Source organism: Notothenia rossii (genome assembly GCF_949606895.1).
Source record: "Notothenia rossii genome assembly, chromosome: 4".
Taxonomy (NCBI): Eukaryota; Metazoa; Chordata; class Actinopteri; order Perciformes; family Nototheniidae; genus Notothenia; species Notothenia rossii.
Window position 1 is genome coordinate 66,097,072 of NC_136902.1, and position 22,442 is coordinate 66,119,513.

The 22,442-nt window shown below is 39.8% G+C and overlaps 1 protein-coding gene and 1 long non-coding RNA gene across 6 annotated transcripts in view; both read right to left on the reverse strand.

The window, feature by feature from the left end:
* Nucleotides 1-22,442, reverse strand: part of pou2af1 (POU class 2 homeobox associating factor 1) — a 74,179-nt gene that overhangs the window by 8,861 nt on the left and 42,876 nt on the right. For 4 of the 5 annotated variants that reach the window (XM_079678295.1, XM_079678293.1, XM_079678292.1 and 1 more), the window contains one exon: nt 10,274-10,401. In XM_079678295.1, the coding sequence (XP_079534421.1) occupies nt 10,274-10,387 (114 nt within the window). In that variant the 5' untranslated portion in view covers nt 10,388-10,401. Of the gene's footprint in view, nt 1-10,273; nt 10,402-14,433; nt 14,564-22,442 lie in introns of those variants that run through there. The other variant, XM_079678294.1, reaches the window with a different exon arrangement.
* On the reverse strand, nt 2,604-4,346 carry LOC307037429. Its single transcript, XR_013807677.1, has 2 exons — nt 2,970-4,346; nt 2,604-2,749 (listed from the first exon to the last, which is right to left on the reverse strand). It is a non-coding gene; the product is annotated as an uncharacterized lncRNA (long non-coding RNA).

The window sequence follows — 22,442 nt, forward strand, 5'->3', positions numbered from 1 at the left end:
TATGCTGTGGATAGCATTAGTGTTCACAAGAACAAGATACACTCCCGTGTTTTGTTTTAGTTGCTCTTCAGATTGAAGCGGCCAGTTTTATATCGACTATATGTGTGATTTCCTTTTTACATCTCGTTGTGTCATTTGAGTTTATTTGCTGTGTGTAGATTCAAGGATTTTGGTTATGCAAACTTGTCACCTTTCGGCGAAATTCGCCGTTTTGAATCCAAAATAGGTCGTTTGTGTGATCAATGTAGATCTGCAATAAAAATATTTTGGGGTATGGGAGGGGGTCTGGGACCCGGATTAATGTGCGGCCGCGAGCTTTTTTTATATATTGTAATGAAGCGCGAGCTGTGTGGTCGAGTCTTCCTGCCTGTCGGCTCTGCTCATGATGTATAATAAGGCTCTGCTGCTCGGCGATGATGGTCTAGCTTCAGCAGCTACATTACCTACGGTGCGTTCGTTAATATTAACTGTGTGGTTCGGAGTCACTGTGGCACAGACTGGACCGCTGGTGAACAGCTGTTAGAATGGGCCGTTCAGGTGTTCAGAGCAGAGCTCCCTGTCGGAGCAGCAGAGCGAGATGTGCACTGAAAAGTTAATTTTTTCCGTCGCAATATTATCATTGAGCTAGCTAACTAGCATACATTGTCACTATCTGCTAACGTTAGCTTTAGCCTTCGTTTTCTAATCGTTTTTTTCATAGGCTATAAACAGAGGTGGTATAAGGATATATATTGTACTTGATTAAAAGTAGAAGTACTCAGATCTTGTACTTGAGTAAAAGTAGAAGTACTCAGATCGTGTAGGCTACTTGAGTAAAATTAGAAGTATCAGAGTGTAGGAATACTCTGTTACAGTAAAAGTCCTGCATTCCAAATGTTCCTCAAGTAAAAGTAGAAAAGTATTATTATCAAAATATAGTGAAAGTAGCGACAGTAAAAGTAGTCATTTTGCAGATTGGTCCATTTCAGAATAATATGATATGTTTTATAATGATTGATCATTAAAGTGTTATCAAAGCTGGTAAAGGTACAGCTAGTTTGAATGACTGTATACTGCAGCGTAGCTTGTGGATTTACTCCAGGTGGAACTAAAGTCTGATTTAAGACTTGATTATATTTCACATCATTCATCCACGTCTGTAAAGTAACTAAAGGGATTAAATACATGTAGTGGAGTAAAAGTACACCATTTACCTCTGAACTGTAGTGGAGTAGAAGTACAAAGTAGCAAAACATTGAAATACTTAAGTAAAGTACAAGTATCTCAAAAATTGTGCCCAATTATAGTACTTGTTGAGTTTATGAACTTAGTTACTTTACACCAGTGGCTATAAAGATAGAAAGACTAAGCCTTGCACAGAGGCCTGAAAATACATTTTCAAAATGCTCAACAGTGCTGCCAAAATTATAAACTGACTGCTACACAATTAAAATAAATGCTTTTTATATATTTCTATTAGATGTGACTCTATGGCGTTTCTGTTAATATTAACACTGCTGCTTTAGTTGTTCTGACTGCTAAAATCCTCTGTTATTCCTCATTTTAAAGCCGATATTCTGTGGGGTCAGGGGGCTCGGATCCTTGTCACCTTTTTCATACCTGATGAGTTTGCATCCCTGTTGTCAATTTGTTTGGTTATCTAGGCACAGCTGTGTGTGACTCCCTCTGGTACACTGGTATGTGTTTTCCTAATGTAGAGAGCATTGATTAATTAATAAACTACACACTGACTCTAGATCCTGACCAAATCCTTATTTTTTGATCAAATGTTTTTCAAAAAAATGTGTTGTATATTATATAACAGCTGCAAATCACAGACCGGAGTCTCTGCTACTGTGGACCACGAAGGAGGGGATCATCATCCCCATCCCCAAAGACCCTGCATGGCATGGAAATCTCCTCCTCCTGGAACAATTCTACACCCAGCATATGCTCCCTGTGTTGGCCAGTAGAGAGGAGGACATTTAAATAAACATACTCTTAACACCCTCGGACTCTGCGTTGTGTTTCGTATGTGTGATGGGGTGTTATGCAGAGGGGAGGAACACAGGACACAGCAGATTGGGATTGTGGTGGAGATGCTGAGCAGTTATTTAATTGTTGCGTGTAATTATTATTATACTGTGTGCTTCTTAGTTATTCCATCTTTTGCTGTAACATGGATCTGTATGTAACTCTATATTTAATTGTTATCTACCACACTTCCTTCTACATCATACATCATCATTATACATGATGGTGTATATAGGATATGTATTTATTTGTATACATATCTAAATTGTATAATTTTATTTTTCGTATTTGGGATTTCTCTTTTGTCCACTCAAATACACTTGGCCCTTTCTCTTTTCCATGTGGAAAATGGCAGCTGCATATTCTGCTTTTCTCATCTGCTCCCTGTCTGCTCATCTACGATGAGAAAATTATATAATTAATTACTAATAATCATTTAAACCTGTTATTACCAATATTTCACAAATTCTTCATGTAAACTTAAGAGTACAGCTGTATGTTGAGTGTCTGCTTTGCTTGGTTCATCTTACTGGGGGGGGGGGGGGGCTGCTACATGGATGTCGGTGCAGTCCACAATAATTTTGCAGCTGAAGGCAGAATGAATTTATTATTGACTCAGAATGAAGCACAACTTCATGTCATACAGTACATTGACTTTATTTGTAATTGTGTAAAAAAATATGAGCATTGATTAGCAAGCAGGACCTGCAGGAACAGAGCATAGTGATGGATGGAGCTGGGGAGAGAGAAGAATAAAGAAAACAGATCAACTTTATTATCGGATATTAAAAATTCAATTTCAAAACAAGTTGCCGCTCCTACAGTTTTCTAGTGTGTAAAGATGATTTCACATGACCAATGCAAAATATCACACTCAATACATGTGTCTCTCTGAGGGGTGCATTGTGCCTTTGATGTATATAAATAATATACCATAACCAAATACTATTACGTACAGTGGAAATCAGGTTGCCAGAGCAGGTCAGACCAGTGTGCATGTTCCTCAGGGTCTCAGCAGTTACAGGTGAGGTAAAGAAAATAAAAGAGAAAAAGGTCAGTAACAACACTTTAAAGTAACAACACTGAATAATTATCTCTTTTAATAATTTTCTCTCAGTAATCACTCAACTACTGTCTTTCCAACAAACAGATTGACTCACTCTCACTATCATCACAATGAAACACGTCCAGAAGAATGTCATGCAAAGCTGCCTGCCTGCCTGCCTTCCTTCCACTCTCCCTGAACTGCCTGATCTTTTAATGTTCAATGTTAACCATTTGTGCAGATAGCATTAAGTACAAAAGATCGCTGATGCGAATGTGGCGTTAGCCTACCTCCCACCCCCTTAGCACCTGGTGGAGGGGGCGATAGGCTACTCTTCAAATGTTTCACAAAATACTTACCATCATGACTACTCTTACTGTTTAACATTTTGGTTGACTTAATTTTAAGGCTAATACAAATGACAAGGCTAAGTAATGTAATGTAATGCTAACTAACATGCTCGCTACTAGCTATGTAGCTAACTTGACTATGTTCCATGCAAAACATGTATATTACCTGATATGTTTGGTCCAACGACTCCTGGTCCTTTCATCAGACGGGAAGCGGTAGAACGAGCAAGTGGTATGATCACTTTTGTGATTACAACCTGGTACAAAGCACACAGGCATCTTGTAAAAGTGAATTTATTGGAGCAATCTCTTATATTTATTGGAGGGAATAAATCAGTCTTCTTCTTCTTCTTTGCTTTAATTGCGAGATCTTCTTTTCTTTGCGAGTCGCAACCAGTCTTGGAGCATTATCGCCTATGACATCACTTACGCGACCCAGAATGCATTTGGGATTTGTAGTCTTTCTAGTTGCGTAGTTTTCATAGTCTTAAATTTCAACAGTTTTACGAGAAACTGTGACTTTTTTTACATGGAAATGATTGTTTAAGATTAACAAACAATCATAATGTGTCATTCGTTTCACAATTCAAACGGGATCAAAAGATAACTTTTCTCTCTCCATTGACTTCAATGTATAATTTTCCGCTTCCGGGGTCCCATGGAGGCTCCCGGAAGGGGAGGGACTTCGCCTCTCTATACACCCACCCATTTAGAGGGAAGATATGATTGGTCAATTGTACTGTCATTTGACATTACTCTCTCATTCAGTTACTATATCTGGGCCCTCTGTGAATTAATAGCTGGACCCCCTGGACGTCCAACAGCTCCTCTCTTTAAAGACGAGCTTCTTTCATTTAACCCTTCACATTCCAACAGAAACTGAATAGGCAGATTCTAAGGATTTATTTCTTTGGAAATGTTATTTTAAATACAATTAAATCAAGTCATTTTGGTAAAACTAATGAAAAATATAAGTAAAAAATATATTAAATTATTTTTAATTAAAAAAAAAAAAAGAAAAATTTTAATGTTTTTTTATATTATTTTGTAGAATATCTTAGGCCCTCACAGAGGGCTTAGATGGCCCTGACGGCTCGCCACTGCCTTATCTACACTGTAGCTACTGTGCATATGACAATAAATCCTTTGAATCTTGAATCTTCAGATTTTTGAAGTATAAATGCTATCGCCAGAAGTACAAATCTGTCTTTAGGCTATACAACAAACCAAATCACGGTTGCATGACTCCACGTTAACACCGCTAAGCCAAAGACAGCTAATGTTTGGTGTGATGATGTTTAGTGGGTTTTTTAGTCTCTTGTAAGCAACTGCTTTTTGAGACCGCTCTTTTTAGATTCTGACATTCAAGAGTGGAGTATTTACTGACATTGTTTTTGTCGTAATTTAAACCAGCCTGTCCTCTTCCAAAAAACGACCAAATAGGTCGATTGTTCAGCAGCTTATTACAACCTACAGTTTAGTCACCTTTTAAAGTTTAGCACCTCTAGTGGTCGTGTAAGAAACAACAATTTGCGGCATAATGCTCCCGTTAATTTCAAACGCACCGGGGGGTCGTATATTCACAAATAACCGTCTCTGGCAAATCCTAAATTGTAGAATAGTTTGGCCATTAAAATGCTTTTTGATTTGATTTCTAGCGAGAAGTGTATAATGTACTTTTAGAATCCACGTCCAGTGGATGTGTAGGATCTATAGCAGGGGTCGGCAACCACTGGCACGCGTGCCAGCATTGGCACGCGGCACCGTAACCAGTGGCACATTAGGAATAAGTGTGCAAAACATTTAAATTGTATTTTCGGATCCTGAACGCGTCTCCCCGTTACCTGCCATGCACGCAACGCAGCCCCTCTTTATCTCCAGGTGACTTTCTGCCGCTTTCCTCCGTGGTGCAGTGCTGATCGTTTCACCACGGAGGAAAGCACTTCACTAATTGCAGTAGGCCTACCCATAAGGAGCTGTACAAATGCCGCAGTTTTTGCGTGGCTGTGTATTTAGTTGAAAGCCCAGTGGCGATCTGCTCATCTCTCATCGAAATAATATGCTACAAAGGGCCATCTGTGTGTTGAACTTTCCTGTCGGCTCCCAGACCGTAGTCGAGGAGGGAAGAAGCAACAAGCTTCAGGTTCAATAACCCACTTTAGCTTAAATGACTGGAGAGAGGCGAGCTCTTCTTAGGAGGCCGTTGCATTTATTTAGCTGTTCTTCTGTTTCACAAAATACATCACAGACCTCTGCTTTTCTGCTGCCTCGTTTCACTTCCAGAAACAAACACACGTTCCCTCACTGTCGCTCTACCATCCACAAGCACACATGCACAAGCCACACCCCTCTTTCTCTCTCTCTTAAAGGGACAGCGATCTCATCTCACTCTGCATGACCCTAATATCATAACATGTGTGTTCTGAAGAATCACAGAACGGACGATCGTCCTTATTATTATGCCGTTTAAACCAATTATTTAAATGTGTTTGTTAAATTCGACATCATGTAAGTTGCGCTGACAGGTTCACGAGCGTCAAGCTCCTCTACCCCCCCCCCTCGTTGATAATTCTCGATCGTTGGCACGCTGATAAAATTTTTTTTTTTAAATGGCACTTCAAATCAAAAAGGTTGCCGACCCCTGATCTATAGTTTGATAGATATTACGAAGATGATTTGAGGTCTCGCCAGGAGGAAGTTAATATACTACGTCTTTCCCCACAGCGTCCATGTAAAGTTAGCGTCAACCCTCACGGGGTGAAAACAGTATTTCCGGTCTCGAAGTTTTCATAATAAAACCGGAAGTATTCCCCTCACTGTCAAATGATTTCACAGTGATATATCTGCATTACTCATCCACTAAAAAACATCAGTTTATCCTTGTTAATTACACAACATTGATTGGTTTAAATTGTGTACAATACTTTTGTGTTTTTAACCTTCGATTCGGAGAAACAAATAGTTTTTGGGGAGTTTAGGATGGCCGAAGACACTACACTACCCATAATCCTCAGCTATCGTTTGGGACTACAACATCCGCTTTGCATTTGATTTATTAAATCCTTTCGGAATGTACAGTAAAGATCATTAAAACAAAAAAGAAAAAAAATGTTCTTAAAGCACATACATGTATGTAATGTAAATGTGTAGTGGGGGTACAGTAGGTGGTCATTGAAAATGTGTTCTTCTTTTTTTTCTTTTAATAAGGAGCATTTACAAGTATAAGTAAGACAAACAATAACATATACATGGAGACAAAAACAGAAAACAAAAACTGTGTGTGTGTGTGTGTGTGTGTGTGTGTGTGTGTGTGTGTGTGTGTGTGTGTGTGTGTGTGTGTGTGTGTGCGTGCGTCTGGGGGATTGGAAAAAAAGAGAGTAATAAATGACAAAATGAAAATGAAATGAGTAACAATATAATAGGGTTAGGGCATATAAATAGTATGACCTTAAAGAAGTAGAAACAGGTGGTGGGTGAAATCGGACTGAGGATTATTAATTACATTTTTTAATAAATGGGTTCCAGATTGCATCAATATCATTGGTTTGTTTTTTTATGCCGGCCGATAATATTTGCATTGAAATGTATGCTATAAGCAGGTTTTTCCAAATTGTGATATTGCTTTTGTGTCGTGATTTCCAATTCATGAGGATAGTTTTTTTTGCAATGATTAGGGCTATGGAGAGAATTCTACTTAATGTAATGTTGATGTTCACATTGGAAATGTCTCCTAGTAAACAAAGGGATGGAAGAAGAGGGATGTGGCAGTCCAGCAAAAGAGAGAGGTTGTCGGTGATGTTATGCCAGAATTGCTTAACTGGTGTGCATTCCCATGTGGCATACATTTATTGTAGGTGTCTGTGGTGTTAAGTGAGCAATGAGGACAGATGTCAGAATCTACCAAACCCATTTTAAACATCCTTTCCCCTGTGTAGTGCCCTCTGGGAATAACCTTATATTGTATGAGGTGCATGTTGGTGTTGGTTGATATGGAGAAGATGTTTCTGGAGATTTGAGACCAGAAGTCGGCGTTCAGGGTGATCTGTAGATCTTTTTCCAATTTATTTGAGGGGATGGACACTGTTAAGTCTGCAGAATACATTCATTTCTATATTTTTGAAAGCAGTTTTTTTCTTGATTTGGAATATTTCTGAGGGGGGGTAAGAGCTCAAAGTGTTGCTGTTTACTTTGCTTTGCATGGATGATTTGAGTTGTAATGTTGCCATACCTCTGGACCAAATCAGAAAATGGAATTAACTTGTGTTCATGAAATATATATAATATATATGAAAAATATGACAAACAAACAACATCAATGTACACGATATAAAATCACCCCTGCCTCCATCCTGCTCAATAACCCCACCCGGAACGGTAAAACAGGCTTCGCAATTTCCCCGGGGACTCTTTACGGTGACGGACCCACAGGTCCTTGTATTATTATTTTTTTTGAAAAAATGTTCTTAAAGCACTTTATCCATCCTAGAGTTGACTCATCTAATGTTTAAGTGCTAATGGTCATTCAACCATCAGGAGACAAGCTGACATTTTAAAAAAAATCCCCTTTTCCTGAGTGATGGGTGTATTTGTTTAACTGTGAACTGAAGGCACTTAAACAAGACACTATGGCAAATAGGAGGATCTCCAGCCAAAGCTCTGTGGCTAAACAATAATCCCTTGTACATTATGTCAGCCTGCTGCTCTTCACATCAGAGCAAATCTGGAGGAAAAAAATTACTCCTGATAAAAACTTGTGAACTGTCAGACGATAAAGGCGAATTCAACCTTGGTTTGCCATGGAGATTTTTGTCCTGCTTTTCATTTATCTGTTTCTGGGATTTCTGGTTCCGATTTGATACAATGGCAGTGAATATAGTTTTAATTTGTGATGTTCACAGTAATGATACATTAGCCAACTTTAAAACATTCACAATTACCATATTTTTTTAAGAATGAGTGCCCCCATTATTTTGGATAATTTGCAGACTTCACAGTTAATTTTGCTTTTAAAAGCATGAGTGAGAGTTGCACAACTCTCATCTGGATGTTTTTTTGTTAATAATGAATATTTAACTTAATGAAATATGTTGCATTTTTTAAATATGCTTATTTGTTTTCCTACCAAAAATACAAAATATAAAGTTTACCGTTAGTTTAGCATAGCATAAAGACAAAGGAAAACAGCTCCTGGCTCTGTTCGAAGGTTAAAAGAAATCCTGCCGGGAGTTCAAAAGCTTGGTAATTAACTTTTTACTAATTATAGGTAAGTGCAATAACAACAACAACCATATATAGAGACATTTTGTAATCCTGTGATGTTGCCAGGCAGCCAGCAGAACTGTCTAGAAGTCACCCTGTCCAGAAATAATTTTAACATGTAAAACTCTCAATCTTTTCTTTACTTTGATTTTGTACATTGTACACATCATTTTGCTAATTAGGTAGGATAACTATGATTACGGCAGTGATAAACAACATTGGATTCATTAAAAAACCCAGGGACCCTTTAAGGTCAAAAGTACACACGAAATATGAATTCACTTTTTGTTGCAAAATTGGAGTACGCTTAGGTTAAAGAATGCTTGGATCTTATCCAATGTAAGTTTCAAAATCAACATTCATGTTCCACAGAAATGCTCCCACGCAGAGAAGTTTCATTACATTTCGCAACTAAGATAACATACAACTACTCATGATTTATTTCAGTCAAATGGTGTGTATGAGTAAATGTGTGCGTTTGTTCGTGTGTGTGCCTTTTCCTTGTCTAGTAGATGTAATAAATAGCAAGTGGGAGGGTCTTTGGCAAAGCTGCAAATCATTTTGCATAGGGCTGTGTGCCGAGCCCTGGAGCCATTCAAGGGAAGGCTTTAACCGTCATGGAAAAACACCTGGATTATATAAGGGCAACCCCCCCCACACACACACACACACACACACACACACACACACACACACACACACACACACACACACACACACACACACACACACACACACACACACACACACACACACACACACACACACACACACACACACACACACACACACACACACACACACACACACACACACCCCACTTTGCTTGGGGATTTGCCCTGAGTCTTGAATGCTCACAACCTGATGGCCTCACTTTGGCCCTCCCTTTCACCTCTCTAATATTCCAGCTATGATTAGTTTAATAATGTTCTAATGGTAAAAGTTACTCTCCCATCCAGAGGGAGAGTGTGTTGCAGCTTGCTCTTGACAATGGCGACTTCTACAACCACTAGTTAATTTCTTTTGAATCCTCAATCGGCCTCAGTGCTGCAGAAACCTTGAAGATAATTTACTGCCTGGAGACTAATGGTGATTAACCATCTTAAATTTTATAAAAACATAATAATTACAATTGCAACATGTTATTTAGACATCATTCTGCACATAAGTGATAAAGTATATTGATCATGGAAACTAGGCAGAGAAAAACCTGTCTCCGTCAATGCCCTGTCTGGAAATGTTTTGTATTTGAAACATTTAAAAGTACATTTGCTGCATCTTTATTTCAAGTATTCCAGTAAAACACAAAACACATATTTGAAATGTTGGATTAGTCCGACAACTCATAATCCTGAGCAATCATTACTCAATACAGTAACTGCTGCTGCTACTGTGTGGTTTCAGTATTTGCCAGGTTTGGAGTGATTAACATATGTTCCAAAAGCACGAGGGAAACTTTGCTTTGTTATATTAAGTGTGTAAATAGGGTGGGGAATTCAGATCCTCAAAAGTCACCAACACATTTTAACTGATGGAGAAAAGTGTCTCTCTTCCAAAGTGCCTGAAAAAACAACAATCATGTTAATGAATGCCGTGGTGCCCTCACTGCGGTTGCGGGGGCTGTCTTGGTGCTGTGAGGATCCAGACTCCTCTTCTTCCTCAGCAGCTCTTTGACTGGGTCTCTGACTCGAACCCCTTGGTACGGTCTGGACCTGGCCATTGCTGAAGGTGGCGCTAGAGAAGAAAAAACACATCAACTTCTTAATAAATGCCATCCATATAGTGGTGCATAGAGTGTTTTTGTATGTTGACCCTGAAGTTAGCCTTATTTCAAGGGTTCCCTTAACATAAGCAATTCCTATCCCATTTGATTTTGGGAGCAAAATAGTGGGATAATCTCAACAGATTAACACCACTTTAGGATTTCTGAAGCTAAGCAACAGGTGGTCACTTGTCTGGGTAATGACGTGTAGTAGGGTAGTTAGTCCTTTGCAGTGTTGTAGTCAAGTCACCAATTCACGAGTCCAAGTCACTCTCGAGTCACCACTCTTCGAGTCCGAGTCCGAGTCACCAAGGGAGAGTCGTAGTCGAGTCCAAGTCCAAGTCCGAGTCACCCAAGGAGTGTCCGAGTCGAGTCCGAGTCATCATTACCTGTGTTCGAGTCCGAGTCCAAGTCCGAGTCACCCAAGGAGTGTCCGAGTCGAGTCCGAGTCATCATTACCTGTGATCGAGTCCGAGTCCAAGTCTGAGTCACCTAAGAAGAGTCCAAGTCAAGTCAGAGTCACAAGTCTTCATGTATTAATCTTTGTGGATATATGTGTTGAAATGCAGCTGCTCCTCTACATTGCTTTTATCCTGTCATGTTAAACTAATCTGTCTATTGAACTGCTGTTAAGCGAGTTTGGCTACAATTCTTGTAATAGGTGCTATACAAATATAAAGCTTATTACTAATATTAATATTATTATTATTATATATAAATAAACTATATTTAAAATGAGTTGCTTTTTAGAGAAGTGATTATATTTGTATGCCAATATTTTTCTATGGTAAAGTTTTCGTTTTGCACTTTTATTTTGATAGTAATAAGATCGGGACTCTTATTTTGAAGGAACTTTTACAGGTTAAATCGGTTTACTGATAAAGATTTAGCCCCAGAAAGCACATGGCTACTTAGCATGCAAAATGAACTCATTCTGCATGTTAAGTAGCCATGTACTTTCTGTTATCGGCTGAATCTTTATTTATTTATTAGATCACGTTACTCTGATGATAGTGTTCAAGACAGCCTATGTTTGAACTCGATCCTTAGAGTAATGTGTTACGGAGCCTTCTCTTCAATATTGTTTCCACATAACGAGCATTTTGCGCTGCTCTTTTCCAATATGGAAGCAGAATGTGTGAAAGCATACAGCAGATGGGGGCGGGGTGTGTCTCTAGACATCTCTAGACTGGAATAGCGGGGCCCAGTCCGTGAACTCGCCTCGCAGGTGCACACTAGAGGACATCAGACTCCAGAGAAAATTTGCTTGAGTCCGAGTCCCAGTCAGAGCTTCAATGTACAAGTCGAGTCTGAGTCATCGTGGGGGGGGGAAATTTACGAGTCCGAGTCCAAGTCATCGTGGCGAGAATTCACGAGTCCAAGTCTGAGTCGCGTCAATCAGTGCGCGAGTCCGAGTCAAGTCACGAGCCCCGAAAATCGGCACTCGAGTACTCCATCTCTGGTCCTTTGTTAGTAACCACCGTTTTAATGACGCATAGATAAATTATCTTAAACTAGCGTTAACTTTATTCTAGGCATCTAATCCAAAACATCTTCCAAAAAAACGCTAACTTCGAGACAAGGGAAGTTAAAAATGCTAACTAATTTCCGGTTTTAAAGACTCATTCCTACACCACTGTATTTGCCTGCTCATTCAAATTAACACTAACGGATTGTGATATACTACTGCCCTTTCGTTTTATTTTGTTTTATTTAACACCTGCCATTTCAATAAGAAATACATGTAAAAACCGACAATATTTCAAATGAACCAGTGCACTCATCGGAGTCTTTTTTTATGCAGTAACATAGATGATTCAATATTTATATAATATGTCATTAGGTTTCAGTGTTTTCTGAGCCACTGACAGAGACTTGAGGCCATATTCTCTCCCAGAACAAATGTTTACAACCCATAACTTTGTGCAAGTATAAGCTTGAAGAGAAATCAGATCTGAAGCAGAGAGCCTCACTTGAGTAAACTCAAAGCTACAATACTATCAGGCCAGAGGCGACAATGTCAATGGAGAGGAATGGATGCAGTTAATAAGTGAAAGAGGGTAATACACAAAACGGCTACATGTCATTGTCTGAAAAGTTTTCTTTCAATTAAGTAAAAGTTGTACCATGCTGTTTCTATAATACGGACCCTTCAAATCTGTACAAAATCCACTCAATTGTTCAATGTTTCTGTCCATGCCTCTATGAAGCAGTCAGAAGCAAAACTGTGTCAACATGTCAGAGAGATAGAAAGATGAGTTGAATACGCTCTGAGCATCTTTGACTTAAGTCGGGCTCGAGTCATTACATTTGAACTCGTCTTGAACTTCCTCCAAACAGTTGTGAAGATATGCCACTCAGTCACTATAATGGTGGTGCTAAAGACAACGTTACTGGATCACCAAGGTATTAATGCTAGCTCTCGGGTTCATACATTTTTTATATAGAAATGTCATGGCAATCTATCCAATAGTTGTTGAGATATTTCTATATTTTGAATTTCTTTTTTTTTTGTGGGTTGGGTTTAGAGACCAAGTTGCAAGCAAAACTGGTTGGCTTTCAGACTTTCTGTTCTGAACGTAAAACATGGTTAAACCATTAATATATACATATTCTGCATGTAGTCTTATTCTAATAGAATTAATTTGAACATTAACATTTAATCTGAATCAATTAAAAGAAGGGTAAAATAGTCTGAAAACAGGTTTCTAGAGGATTATTACAATATTTCATCTTTCGGCCAATGTCTCTTTCAATGTTGCAATGAAATTGCCATCCTGATGCTACACACACACCTACAATGGAGAGGAAATTCCCATATGGCCTGAATTATGTGCACCATGGTTTTTGGTGTGATCATGAACATGAACAAAATAATCTTCATTTAATGCATGGTAAGTTTGTTAAATGTTAGTTATGGGTGGCAAGTGTACAGTTAAGCCAGTGGTAAACCTGTACTGCAGTTAAGGAAGTACAAATTAAATGTTGTGTTCGCACAAATAATGTGATGTTTTTATGACACCACCAAAGGGGGATGTGTTTGTGTGATGTTTTGACTGGTGACACTAATGTAATGATAGATTGATAACTCTTTTTCTTGATTAACTCCAATTTGAATTACCATTGTTGTTTTGTTGTTGTAGTGCCCCAACCGTGTTGTAACTGAAAAGTTGAGCTACAGCTTAACAAGCCATTGCGTAATATGAGGGAAAATAACTGCCTGCTAGAGATATCACAAATTCGACATTGTTGGCAAATTCACAAATAAATTAATTGTGCTCGCTCCTTGAGTTGTGTATTTTATGCAACCGCTTTGAAACCAATCTCAAGGTCTGTTTCACAAAAGGGATTGCGCAAAAGATATAACAGTGCTAACACAGCCATAACGTTTTTAGCTGAATGCAATGCGTATCCTTTTTCTGTCTGATTGCAACAATCCGTGTGGTAAAGTTCTGTTGAAGTCAAATACACAGTGGACGAAGAGTCGACTAAATTAGCATGTTCCTAAATTAGCACAATACCTTCACTTTCTCCCTAAACCTCAACATATTTGTGAATAATATTGGTGGTCGTATGGACATGATTAAAAACAGTTGGGAAAGTAAACCGCTTTGCTGCTAACATGCTAATATTACTATCAAATCAGTTGAAACATTTTGATAATTTATTATTTCTGGAACATCATTTTTTTAGCCACATCCTACTATTCCAACATTAGCAAACATATTCTGAATAAATGACAATGCTGTTAAAAAAGTATCTGGGAATTTATAACAAATCCGGTTCTGGACCTTTGTACCTCTAACAGTTAACAACCACACAGGTTTCATAATATTCGTTGCTGGTGGTACATTAGCACATTTTCACTGTTTGTGTCAGTAGTTGGACTGATGAGAAAGACAATTATCGTATAATTTAAATCTTGAGGAGCTCTGCTCACTTTCACCCAATGACTGTTTGTTACCAAAGCATTCCTCTTAAGTATTTCCTGACAGTTACTGCACCTGCTACTGGAACTGCTGTCCCATCACTCCCAAATGACAGAGGATGTTGACCTTTGCACCAGACGGCTGCTGACTCTACTTAACCTCAGTTATTTGGATGAGGGTGTCCTGAGACGAGCTATCTGCAGTTGATTAATATGCCTGTACAGGTCAGGCAGGCTAAGTGGAAACAAGTCTATGATGCTTAACATTAAAAGAGGACTGGAAGCACAATTAACAGTTCCTCAAACCCCGCCCCCACTTGCTTACTGTTACTGCACCTGCAAGTCTTCTCTGCTCCCGCTCAGCATATACATATTTTACAACAACAGTGGTACATGTATTGCTCAAATATTCTCAGCAGTTAATAGAACAATGTGTCCTTGATTTCGGGCAAATGTAGAAAAAAGCAGTCTTCTACAGAGTGACCATTGTGATTTTAAAAGGAATGTATTTCTATTGGTAGTGTGTTTCATGCCTGCAACACGACTTTTTGTCCGGTCGGGTATTGGAAGACCGGAAGCTGTGTGGTTCATAAACACATGTTCTTTATACAGTCTATTGTTCTTACTCAATATCAAGCCACAATTATTGTTTCTAATTTCAAATCGTATAATGTCGGACTTTTTTTTGCCGTCAGTGAGGAAAATAAATGGGGCTCAGACTCAGGGCCTCAGAATACTGAAATCTGTATTTTAAAAAAACTTTTTTTCCTTCTAATTTGTTATTCTTTTCTAAATAACACACTGTTATTTACTCATCAATAACACACAATTATCCTTGTTTTTATTTGTTTGTTTAATTCCATAATCTCTGGCTTTTTTGGCGTCCGTCAGGAACTACATTTCAAAATAAAATAACCGGAAACAGATACACAACCACTGAACTGATTACCCAATATCCTCAGCTATGATTTAAGCTCAGTGATTGGATTGTTTAGCCGCAATGCACGTTGGGATATGGTGTTTATGCGATACAAATCTTTCATAGGGGGAAAGTAGAAGGTCAATGGGTGAAATATAGAATAAAAAAAATCAAGAAGATACTATAAGTGATCTCTACAATAAAACAGTTTAGTACAGAACGTCCAAATATATTAATAGGAGGATGCGCAAAACAGAAAAACGAATCAACCTTTATTTAAACATTAAATAATACTTTAGATTAAGGTCTTCTTTTAAATATGTAAAAAGCTTTGGGGGTATCTACAGATAAATATTAAGCCTGACAAAGTACTTAACGTCTAATATATTGCTTTCCTGCAATGTTAACTATGTTGAAGCAATTATTTTAAATGAAGCTCAGCGCAAGTTCAGGCAGGAAGACCTATCACTTTGTATTGCGCGTCATGGCAATACTCGCTCCCTTCACTAAAGGATAGGGAGCGCCACTCCTCAGCTAACCTATCACTTCCCTCCATTCACAAGCCTAATCATCGCACCTGTTAATCCCTCTATATATGCTCTCCCCTTTTCCATCAGCTGTCTTCCAGGTGTCAACGCGCAAGCAGCAGCAGGGCTTCGTCCCAGCTCCAGGTATATATTCATCAGCTCCGCAGTCTTGCGGATTAAGCTACAGGGGGCGTTCCCCAGTTGGCTAGCGGTTCTAGCCGGCCACCCCGCAAACCCGGACGCGGAAGAAAAAGACAAGGATACTGGGCTCCACGGAAGTTCCTCCGGCTTCATGGAAATGGGCTACTTCAGGCAAACAATTGACGCACGCCTTCAGTCTCTCGAGAGGACATCACTGGCATCAGGGCCGCTCAAATGCGGCGCTTCCGGCCTTCACGCGGAACGGGCCCTCATCGCTTGCGAAGCTTCACCCACTTCCGGCTTCAACCACAACCCCTCTCGCAGGCAGGCAGGGCTCAAGCTACATCTCATCGAAGCTACTTCTCCTCCCGGCTCAGTAGCAGCACATACAGAGCAATAGCAATGTTAAAACGAAGTAAACTGGATATAAACTCTCCAAACAGGCGAAAAAACTATCAGTTTCACCCACTGTCTCTGCCACCTCCCTCCATGCCTGGTTCCTCCGGTTTGTATCCCGGTAAATAGTTCCGGTCGTAAAGAACCGGGTGATTTGCTACCGTAATATCTCGTTTGGAATATGAGGAAATGAACTGCGGTCTGGCTCTCCCAGCTTGCACGCGGTTGGATTGGCTGAGCTTGCACTGGCGGGATTTGCATAAACGGAATTTGATTGGCTGATGCCAAGCATCGAGCCTCAAAAGTTGAACATTGTTCAACTTTTGATGCCGATAGATGCTCGTGATGCTTGCAAAGCCATGCCATGCTCCCCACAATGCAGTTCGGCGAAGATTCAAAATCTTCTACGTCACCCCATTCAAGTGAATGGGCGAAGCGTTGAAAGCATTTTTTGATGCCTGTAGTGTAGACGTACCGTTATGTGGCAAGCAGGTAGTGATGGCGAGATGAAGCCTTATGAAGCTTTGAAGCTTTCCAGCAATTGGTTCGCAAAGGGTTCATCTCATGAGGCTTCATCATGGGCTTCATTTGAACATAAACCCCCTGTTGGTCAAAGCGTGTAAAACAGGCAAATTGGAAATCTCAACAGTGTGCTCTCTCATACCGAGTTCCCAATGAGTAAAGCCTTAGAATAACTCTAAACAACGAACATAAAATCCTATTTTCATGTTAACAATATTGTTTTCATTCCAGTTAAACGATTGTGATTGAAAAGCCTATAGGAGGCTGGTAAACATTGCAAAGAGGGATTCGTATTCCTTAATATTGTTCATAAACTTAACCATGTTGTAGCCTGAGAAGGCTAAACCATATCAGGAATACATTTATTAACTGCATTATCTCATTTAGCTCTAGCTTCTATAAGCAAACCCTGCGGTCGTGGGTCGGCTGCTTTCCAGCTGAGCCACAGCCCACACGCTGAATCTACCCAAAGACACTGGATATATCTAATCTGCTTTATTCATTTATTTATTCATGTTTTATTCCTACATTTATTTATGCTTGTATCTATTTATACTTATGACATTTTCCGACTTCTATATAAGTGAGGGACTGAGCTCTTTTAATTCCATCGTGTCACCAGCGGACCCGGGTACAGGAGGGGCAATATGGTTCTTGTTATACATCCATGGGTATTATGAGCGTTGTGGCTCAACGGTTCAAATGAATCGCTTCCCGAAGCAGTCACGTGGTATCGACAGGCAGCGAGGTTCGTTTGTCATCGATGACATCACTGGCCCAAAATGATACAAGCCTCGATACATGCTTCACTAAAAGATTGGGGATTACTCGACACACGCTCCGAAGCCTCGGCGCAATACGTAACATCACTACTAGCAGGTTCAGCGCACAGCAGGCTCGCCTCCTTTCCCTGCGCCTCACCGCTAAAACAGGTAAGGAAAGAAAAGAGAGAAAGGAAAGAAGGAGAAAAGAAGAAGAAAGAGAAAAGCAAAAGAAGAGAAGAACGAAGAAGAAGAGAGAGAAAGAGAAGAAGAAAAAGGAGAGAGGAAAAAAGAGAGAATATCGTTGCCTTTAGTTTAGGGTTAAGGTGAGTTCCAGGCAGTGTCGGGTGTAACGCGTTACAGCATGGAGTTATGCAGTTCGGGTAACTACTACCCGTCACAATGCTCAGTAAGTACCGCAGTTTCATGCTTCACACAGCCACGGATGCTGCCCATCCGTGGTTTTGGGGGGTTTCTTTCAGGGAGAAAGAGATGTTCATGTAAGATGATAGAAGACAGTCTAATCACCCAACCAGCACATCAGTATCTACGTCTCACCGTGGCGTAATTAAGCTAGTCCTATATCAGGGCTCGACAGTAACGGTTGCCAGGTTGCCATTGGGAACCATTCAGAAAAATGTCAACCACTTCTTGGACTTTGGTTGCCATCAGCGACAACCAGTTTTTAACATAAGAAATAAGGACAGCAAAACGTGCACCCCAAAATAGATACATTTTCATATTTGTTTAAGAGTGATATTTAATTGTTGTGACCAGTCGGAACCTGATACTTAAATTGCACGTGCATTGGCGCGATTACGGAGCCAGAAAGCGATGCACGTTTACTCGCGTGCGCGGTGCGCCGTTTGTTTTACAACAAATGGTGAAGCAAAAATAAGTTGGTTGACTGTGTGATAAAAAGTTCAGCCAACACCTCAACTTCTCAAATGAATGTTCAAGTGATTCAACTGATGGAGCGTAAGGTAAAACCCGAACGAAAAACAAAGAGGAATGTTTTCCATTCACTTCCGGTAAAAGTTCCTTCAAAATAAGAGTCCCGATCTTATTACTACAAAATAAAAGTGCAAAACGAAACTTTACCATAGAAAAATGGCTGCATTAAATTATAATCACTTCTATAAAAGGTAACACATTTTAAATATAGTTAGACATATCAAAGGTAATTTACAGCATCAATAATTAATATCAAATGTTTACCTGTGGATGGTTTTCATTTATTTAACATTAGAAATGTATTAGTCTAGCCAATGCAAGACTTCAATGCTGAAAGGCCAATGGGTCTATGGTGGGGGTCAGCACAAAGGTCAAGAAAACCCACATTTGAAAGGGAGACAACGGATAATCAAGAAACTAGTGACTTGCTCAATTCATTTGTGAGGGATCTATGAAGAACAGGACAACAGCAGCACTACTGGTATTTTGTAAACCAGCAATTGAGGGTGGACAAGTTTACTACCACTTAGGTTCAAATAAGTGCGTTAATTACTTATTGTAAAGCATTTGAACATTCTTGTGTCACATGTTCATTCTTAAGTTGATGTATAACTGTATAGCATCTTAATTATTTAAAATATAAGGTATCTTAAAAAAGGGCAACCGTATTTTCAGTTTTGGCAACCAAAAGCGGATGCCTGGTTGCCAGCCTGACAACCACTTTTAAAAATTAGCGTTGAGCCCTGCCTATATCATGGGTCATGTCTCAGTATTTACCTAGCAATATTATTTCATGCTGCTCATATTGCACTCATATATTGGTTTCATGCTCACATGGCTTATGTTAAGCAGGGTATGATATTCATGCATCATTGTACTCAAGCTAACAGCCGCATTACATTGTCTACATCTCCCTCTTCGCTGGGCATCGGCTTGTGCCGGCTATCCAAGATCTCTCCTGCTTACCTCTGGTAAACATGCATATAACTGGTGGTGGTGTCTTAAGAGCATTTCAGGGCTCGTTCAGGATAGGTGCAGCAAACCTGCCGCAATCAAGGTAATTGTTCCTCTTCCCTACAACAACCGCTTCTCATCCTACATTCGTCCGAACCTCAGTCCCGTGCTGGCTATCCAAAGGTCTCTCCAACCTTCAAATTGGTACGTATGCATATAACTGGTGGTGGTTCTTAGCATGTCGGCACGTATATTCGCCCCGCGGCTCATGTTTATCCTTGCATGTCTAACCCTGTACGTCCAGGTTGTAACCTTCGGGTCTGTATAAACTGTGTCCCTGCGAAGTCAGGTTGCCCTGTACGTCCGGGATGCCCTGTACGTCCAGGATGCCCCGTACGTCCGGGAAGCCCTGTATGTCCAGGATGCCCCGTATGTCCGGGATGCCCCGTACGTCCGGGATGCCCCGTACGTCCGGGATGCCCTGTATGTCCGGGACGCCCTGTACGTCCAGGAAGCCCTGTACGTCCAGGGAGGATGCCTAGGAGGCATCAGCATGTCTAAATCCCCACATGTATTAACCTCTCTTTTCATCCATAGATTTCCACTGCATCCCACAAGGTAAGATTTCATCACGTTCAGTACTTCATACTTTCACTTCTTTTGGGGGTTCATCGGAAACGGTTCTTCCCTTCCCGAATGACATCCTACAAAACCTGGGCCTAATCGCCAAACACCATTTCATTCACTTGTTATAAACTGTCCTCATTATGTTTCATTTATATAATGTGACCCGATAATAAACATGTATTCCATACATCACGTCTCTCCTGATTGAAATGAAGCTCAGCGCAAGTTCAGGCAGGAAGACCTATCACTTTGTATTGCGCGTCATGGCAATACTCGCTCCCTTCACTAAAGGATAGGGAGTGCCACTCCTCAGCTAACCTATCACTTCCCTCCATTCACAAGCCTAATCATCGCACCTGTTAATCCCTCTATATATGCTCTCCCCTTTTCCATCAGCTGTCTTCCAGGTGTCAACGCGCAACCCTCCTCCACCCCTTCGCCTCCTGCTTCCAACTCAGGGCCAAGCTCAACCTTCTCCCTTCCAACCGGACCTAACCACTTATCACCACCACCAGTGTCTAGACCCAGGGGGGTTCATCGGAAACGGTTCTTCCCTTCCCGAATGACATCCTACAAAACCTGGGCCTAATCGCCAAACACCATTTCATTCACTTGTTATAAACTGTCATCATTATGTTTCATTTATATAATGTGACCCGATAATAAACATGTATTCCATACATCACGTCTCTCCTGATTGAACTGATATTATACACATGAATTATACTCTTATGTATGTAGATAGAATAAGAAATGTGCAGAATATGACAGTTTAATGGTGGAGGTATACACACATATTGATAGATGTCATGTAATGCACTGTTGAGGAACCTGCGACCCAAGTTTTTCATTCATTCACCATAGTTGAGTATGATATGTCGATAAACTTTAGAACATTTTTGAAATCTTGAAATGGATGTGCAAAATAGCCATTATATACAGTCTTTAATGAACTATTAGTAGAGAATAACGAGTAATGAATACACTTTATAGGGATCTGCAGATAAATGTTTAGTCTTCTCGAGCTCCAAATATCTCTCCTGATTGTTGGCACTTGACAATCACCTTCCCTGAATTTTACTCAGGTGTAACTAAAGTCTGATTTAAGGGTTTATATTTCACATCATTAATCAGAATCTGCAAAGTAACTAAAATAAATGTAGTGGAGTAAAAATACCAGGTTAACCTCTGAATTGTAGTGGAGTAGAATTACAAAGTAACAATGAGCTGTCATGTGGGTATATATTAATGCTGCCCATTATGGACACAAGCGATTTTCACCCATTCATACAATGTTTTACATTTGATAACACCAATGTGTTTAATACTGGCAACTTCTAATTGTGGGATGACCCATAGAACATTTAGCAAAACACAATAGCCAGCATGTAATCTATCGATTAGATTTATGATTTGAAAATAATACAAGTAGGGTAGACATGTGGATATTATCAGGCTGAACAAAACGTGTATTTATCTAACAGGTTCGTTTTCCACAGACCATATTTCCAGCTATTTTCCAAAATCCTATGGAGAAATCCCATTGCTTTTTTGTCGAGGGAATCCGAGAGCAGCTTATTTCCGGGTTTTAGGACGCGTCACTGCACCACTTATTTTGGCTGAAGTCGAATAGTCCATTTAGCTTAGGAACCTTCCTAACGGAGTGAAATGACCCGGAAGTCCCTCAGTGGCAGCCATGATAAGTGCCGTTCAAATTCTCTAGAATGATAGGAAAGGAGGTTTCAAACTTCCTTTATAACCTCCGTTAGCTTAGGAACCACTGGACCTCCCTAACCGAAAGGAGAGGAGAAAATGCTACCCCACAATGCCTTGCAACCGCAGCATTTGCCGTCACACAACAGTCGGCCGTTCACGGAAACAAACGATTATGACGGAAAAGTTATATCATGAAAGTTAAGGTGCTTATTAAGCATTTTAAAACGTATGTGGTAACTTGCCAAAGTGCTTTGTTTTGAACGTTCATCAGTATTATAATCAAAAAGAGAAATATGAACATTAGTTTTTACTGAAATTATCAAATAAAGTCAACATTTCACTGAGCTGTGTGGGGTTTGTTCAACTTTTAAAAGATGTTTGAATGGTGATATACACAGTGATAGATGTTAAGGACTAACGTTTATAATAAATACATTTGTATTTATTTTAAGATATTTTCATACAATCATACGTATTGGGATCATTTGTATTAATGTGGACCGGAGGGAGAGGGTAACGAGCATAAATTTCACTTTCCTTTTTTATTTGAATTACAACTTTGGTCATG